General features: G+C 38.0%; 1 protein-coding gene across 1 annotated transcript; it reads left to right on the top strand.

Annotated features, from left to right (window-relative positions):
* Positions 1-1,291: 1,291 nt before the first annotated feature.
* On the top strand, positions 1,292-6,051 carry LOC139479933 (uncharacterized). The gene is made up of 4 exons (XM_071262869.1): positions 1,292-1,610; positions 2,001-2,045; positions 2,213-2,300; positions 4,080-6,051. Exons 1-4 carry the CDS (start codon positions 1,547-1,549, stop codon positions 4,357-4,359), a joined length of 477 nt encoding a protein of 158 aa, XP_071118970.1. The 5' UTR covers positions 1,292-1,546; the 3' UTR covers positions 4,360-6,051.
* Positions 6,052-6,468: the final 417 nt, after the last annotated feature.

Raw genomic sequence — 6,468 nt, forward strand, 5'->3', positions numbered from 1 at the left:
GAACAAACCCAAACCAATCTATAACAGCACGCTACTTAATTTCATATAACCACGGTGCATTGTAACATAAACCAGATTATAGTAATTATTAACAGTATGGACATATGACCAGGATGTATCGTCATGGGAACAGTTTCACCTTGGTAACTTATGCCCATTCGGCGAAAATTATAAAATATTCTATTGGCATCACATTTCTATCAAAACTGTCGACGTCATTTTTCGGTTCCTTTCATCTTACACAAGGAGGTGGCGCAAATCAAAACGTATTTCACTGACATGGACGTTTAAATCCCTTTGACGACCAAACCTTAACTAGCTATTTCTCGACCTTGTCAGAAAAAGAGAAGCTAAAACAACAAACTAGGAACCTTTTCTTTACCTATTTGGGGCTTACTCTTAGGACCGCCTCCGTGGTCTTGTGGTAGAGAGTCCGCCTGGACCGCGTCACACCAAAAGACGTTAAAAGATGGTACTTGTTGTTACCCTGTCTGGCGCTCGGCATTAAGGGGCTAAAACAAGGACTGGTCGGCTAGGAGTCAGTATACTGTGTCTGAGTGGGGTATTCATGTTAAACTGCATCATGGTATCTCAGTGAGCTAGCAGTGTAAATCGGCATCAGTCCAGAATAGTACAAGCAGCCACATACGTGCATGCACGTCGCTATGTAAGTGCAATAATCTTGGACGCGACGTAAAACCGAATTTCACCTACCTCACCTTAGTCTTAGACATGACTTCTTATTCCGATGAAGGGTCAAGACGTAGTCATGAAACATCAATATTACAAACAATATTGAAGTTGGTTCCCATAAAAGTCGCATGCTTTCATGTCATTAACGACGTTTGTATAAACTACAAATAATAATCACGAATCGTCCCTAGGAAGGATGTAGCTTGTGATGATCCATGTAGAGTGAGTGAATATGTTTTTACGCCGCTTTCAGCAATATTCCAGAAATATCACGGCGGGGGACACAAGAAATGGGCTTCACACATTGTACCCATGTCGGGAATCAAACCCGGGTCTTCGGCGTGACGAGCGGACGCTTTAACCACTAGGCTACCCGACCGCCCCGGGTCCATTTAGACGACTTTGTGATTAAAATGTTAATCTCTCAACGACCTTTGTTACACAATGTTGTAACTTCATAATGTTATATGGTAATGACATAGATAATAATGGCATGTTCAGTTCAGCAGAATGTTACGATTGAAATTATACTTTGTGATTGACTTTTTATCAACCGTATGTCCCTGTTGTGTTGTTGATTCAACACAGCGACTTTGGGTTGGCTGGTGGTACAGTAGCCTTCTGGAACCTGGTGACATCCAGTGATCTAGTTGAACTAGGTAGTTTTTTCGTTGTGCCCTGAATAAGTGAATTTGTACCGGAACCGACCAAGGACAGTTTCTCATTAGGCGCAATATTTTCTTACGCGGTCTTCTATTATTTACTGTGCCGAATTTTCAGAGGAATTAATTGCAAAGGTTTGACATGTAAAACCTGTTGTTTTAATGTTCGTGTCTATAATCTGCAAATCGCGATGCTCAAGTGGCTGTGCTGTGTTACTTTCTTGCAGTTTGTCACCCTAGGCGAAGCAAGTGCTAGTAAGTACATTCTTTAATCAACATAATCTTAATGCCAAATATCTTTTCAATGTTTTACCTCTTTAATGTTAATAGGTAGTGGTTTTCCTCTAGGTTAAATCAAGATAAGTCAAAAGCCACCTCACATAGTAGCACAGAAATTAGGAAAGAAAACAATTATTTAACTGATTATTTGGAACTGTACTAAGAAGTGTAATATTGTGAATTATTTCAATGACTATTTTCAAATTAAATGCTTCGTAGTCAAATAAATCTTTGTATTAATTCCAGTTTGCTAAAGAGACACATCTAAAAATCATACCCTTGTCTCAACATATGCATGATGACGTTTGTCTCCCAGTGTCAGGAAAATGACTGGAATCAATATCGTTTCGATAATATCCATTTCAGACTGCACCGCACCCTGTACAATATGCATTCCAGGAACTTGTATAAGTGAGTATCTGGTGAATAATTTCGAATAATGGTATATTGCATTGATTGAATAACTGGTTCACAAACATAGTAACCTTCTCGTTGTCTGAATAATAACTATTGAATCTTACATTGCTGAAAAACAAAAATAATCGATGAAAAAAAACAATCACCGTCTCTATTTTCAGAGGACTGGCACATTATTGCTGCATGTGCGGTCTTTGTGCTGAGTTTGATTATTGCTGTGATTATAATCTGTGGGATCTGTGGGAGAAGGTATGTGAAACATTATGGGGAAAATTGAAGAGAGTGTTATCAGTTTTTAAGTTGATGATAGTAGAATATTGACATAAGCGGATTCATTATATATTCTCCCAAATAGGAAGTGTGTTCATGTAATCACTTCGTCTGATCATCTTATTCTTGAAAGCAGGGTCTGATATAATTTATTTCATTTTAGAAATTATATAGAAATTATTAATTAGGTTACCATTTAAACATCTTTCCATAGAATGATTGTACCATTGAAGTAGCATGGTTCTGTCATAACAAGAACAGTATTTACTAAACAACCTAATAGTATGTAAGACACGTTTCAGCGTAATAGTATTACTAAATAGTACATATTGTAATATCCTTGTAGTAGAAGTAATTGCTTTCGGCAGCAATAAATGTATTCATTATACTACAAATAGTAGTTATCATCTTGAATACGGAGCCCAGTTTCCACATTTGCCGAACAAGGCTGGGATTTCTGAGTTGTATTTTGGCTGGCCAAACGAGTCTATGCATGTCCAATCAAAATCGCGTTTTGCACAGTAAAACATGTGTACCGTCAACTGGGCGTTGACAGATATTTTCCAAATCGTTTCATGTTTCTAATGAAAGTACAATGTACTTACGTGATCCGGTGCACTTCGCGAGGTACGACCCGTTTTATTACCATACAGATCGTGATGATCGATCAGATCGTTATGAGAGGTGGAATCTGACTGATTAATTGATGGGATATAGAAGGGACAAAACTCGCAATATCCAATAGCGGCGCTACAATCGAGTAACAAAATTCCAGCCTAGTTCGGCAAGGGTGGAAACTGGACAAGAAACTATAATCAGTCAACTCCCTTGCTTCGAGAACATGAGGGGCGGTCGGGTAGCCTAGTGGTTAAAGCGTTCGCTCGTCACGACAAAAACCCGGGTTCGATTCCCGACATGAGTACAATGTGTGAAGCCCATTTCTGGTGTCCCCCGCCGTGATATTTCTGGAATATTCCAAAAACCGGCGTAAACCATACTCACTCACTCACTCATTCGAGAACATGAGCAGTTATTCAATGCTTTATTTATAGATCCTGATCTTTTGTGCAGCCGTTTCGTAAAATAATGCGCACTTTGTGGTTAAAGCATGAAACTTGGCACAGTTGTAGGTGATGACATTCCAAATATTTTCAGATATGGGGCCTGGCACATTTGATGCTCACATTTAATTGTCCCTAGCCAAGCAAACCAGTAGCCATTTACTGCACATTTCAATGAATGCAAATTTTGTTCTTTAAAATAATGTTGTTGTCATTGTATTCAGCATATGAGTATAACATATTGGTATAGTTAATTGACCTCAAAGAAACATGTCTTAAGGATATGCTGAAGAAGAAAGAAATGCATATTTCTTTCATGTTTTCACCCTTTAGATTACATAAATAGAGATAAATAGTATGATTATGATAAAGTTATTTACTTTACAGATGTAGTGTTGGGTAAATACATTCCAGCATGTTACACCAGAATTTCATTCCTCCATGGCGGCCATATTGAACTTTTTTGGGTGGCCGCACATCTGAAAATATTTGGAATGTAAAATTTTTAAAACTGTTCCAAATTTTATGCTGTTATCATCAAGTGCACAGTTGTCCCTATTGTCTCACGAAATGGCTGCACTACAGATCTAAATGTAAAATGACGTTGACGGTATAAACATAACTATTTAATAAATAATAAACTGAGAAACTAAATGTTGTGTAATGCTATATTGTTTGTGTGTATATTTTCGCTCAGAAAATCCACAGCAAGACCAAGGAACCATGGTGGTCCGACACGAACCTTGCCTCCAGCGTTGTCAGCAGTGCCTGCAATGTCGGTGAACGTCACTGTAGCAGAAAACGTACACTATGGATCTTCTACACCAGCCATTAAGGCCCCTGATGGACCAGCGTCACGAGATGCAACTTTGCACAGGGATGCGTCGATGAATCAAGAATATTGCACGATGGCAACCCATACTACTCGCAAGACTTCACATGTTAATTCACAGTATGAAGAACTAAAATTTGATTGAGTGAATAATGTTAAACGCCGCAGTAACCAATTCTCCATTCTGGACCAGACAAACCATTAGTTGATATCATAAGTTCCATTGGGTGCGGCTTTTACGTTATTGACTACGTCACCGAGACTGATCACTCGATCCAGTGATTAGTGTTCTCATTACTTACAAATAAAGTACATTATACATATACAACGGGGACATTGGGTACATCGATCGTAATTTGACATCGAAATTGTGTGGGTTTGTTTGTACAAAGGAATAGGCCTTGATCCGAGTACTCACAATGTGAAACATTTGTAGCAACCCCATTATTTGTAGATCTGACGGCGTCATGTTCAATTTGGAACAGAACTGATACAGCCACATATACTTGTAGTAGTGTGTTTATGAACTTTGTAAACAATACTTGTCCATCATTTGTTCAAAATGCCTTTCGACAATTATTATTGAGAAGCGAATTTTCTACAAACATTAGTTTTTTTCATTGATGCGGATGCTAAATCTGTTGTTTCAAACAGATGAGGTTGTAGTGATTTTGAACCCTCTGATTGAGCAGTCAGAATCGAATAAAATCCTATGTGATGTTAGAATTCATTGTAATTTTGAAACATCATTATTTTAATGTATTAGGGGCGGTCGGGTAGCATAGTGGTTAAAGCGTTCGCTCGTCACGCCGAAGACCCGGGATCGATTCCCGATATGGGTACAATGTGTGGATATTGCTGGAATATTGCTAAAAGCGGCGTAAAACCATACTCACTCTCTCACTCACTCATTTATTGTATTAAAGCTGTTTACCATTACTGGTCATTGATACAGCTCTGCAGATCATTTGAGGTCACTAGATAATCATAGCACTTGTTTCTGTTATGCTTATGGTTGTTCATGTTGTGCTTACCCGAATGTAATATTTGTCACATGCCTATATTTGTTAATTAACACAATGCATTTACATTCCAAATATAGGTTTTACTTAAATGCAATTTGCATTTCTTATATTATCAATGTCAAGGACACATCGTACATGTACGTCCTTACAGTACATGACCAGTCGTAAAAGAGAAATTGTTTATGTTCATCGTTATTTATAAGACGTCAACAAGTACGTTATGTGTAACTAATTACATTGTAACTGTCTCCTAGCAAGTTAGCGTTAATCATAAACATATCTAGTGACAAAACTAACGTTAAATTCAGTATTTCACTCTTCAAGACGTTGTAAACTGTTTGCATTGGCAATAAGTAAAACACGTATACATGAAATGTCACTTTCATGAAACTTATATTTTGTAAATGCTGATGTGTAATGTGCTTTGAAAATCAAACGAATGTAATTTTTGACAGGAATAAGTTTAAAGAGCGAATTCCACCATCAGCATCATTATGTTCAAACATGAAGCTTCCACAAATGTGCTGTTTCTAACACATTTATTGATTTAGCTATTAAGTATACTTTTGACGCGTCATGTATTAAACTTTGGGAAAAGAAAACTAAATAGGGAATCACCATAACATATTATTGTCGCTGATAATGATAAATCTTGACCATTTTTATGTTCGGCGCACGGGTCATGATAGTTGAGAATACAATGAAACTGCTGAGGATATTACGACTACATGAAAACAACTGGCTAGTCGCCAACATTTGGCAAGCACTGTTCTCGTATGTTAACGTTCTGGTTAATATTGACCCTTTTTCAATTCAGCGTTGTAGGTTTTTACACTTTCCTAACTTCTGTTAACTTTCACATGAATAAAGAAGTAATACAAAACATTACAATGCATTGTTTCCTTTCGTATGTGTATATTTAGTTTCAGGTGTAGTGAAAGGATTTCTCTGTAATTATACTTGAGACGTTGCAATTAGCTCCTAATTAAATAGACCGCCTCCGGGGTCTAGAGGTAGAGCGTCCGCCCGGAGAGGGGAAGGTCCGGGGTTCGATCCCCGGCTGCGTCATACCAAAAGACGTTAAAAGATGGTACTTGTTGTTACCCTGCCTGGCGCTCGGCATTAGGGGGCCAAAACAAGAACTGGTCGGCTCGGAGTCAGTATATTGTGTCTGAGTGGGGTATTCATGTTAAACTGCGGCATGGTATCTCAGTGAGTTACTATAAATC

Source organism: Haliotis cracherodii, unplaced genomic scaffold (assembly GCF_022045235.1).
Source record: "Haliotis cracherodii isolate W230 unplaced genomic scaffold, xgHalCrac1.p SCAF_4, whole genome shotgun sequence".
Taxonomy (NCBI): domain Eukaryota; kingdom Metazoa; phylum Mollusca; class Gastropoda; order Lepetellida; family Haliotidae; genus Haliotis; species Haliotis cracherodii.

Bases quoted from the DNA above. Each gene is read 5' to 3' on its own strand.
- LOC139479933 (XM_071262869.1), top strand. From the start codon at position 1,547: ATGCTCAAGTGGCTGTGCTGTGTTACTTTCTTGCAGTTTGTCACCCTA. The intron at 2,046-2,212 runs GTGAGTATCTGG...CTCTATTTTCAG, and splicing joins CATTCCAGGAACTTGTATAA to AGGACTGGCACATTATTGCT. The intron at 2,301-4,079 runs GTATGTGAAACA...ATTTTCGCTCAG, and splicing joins TGTGGGATCTGTGGGAGAAG to AAAATCCACAGCAAGACCAA.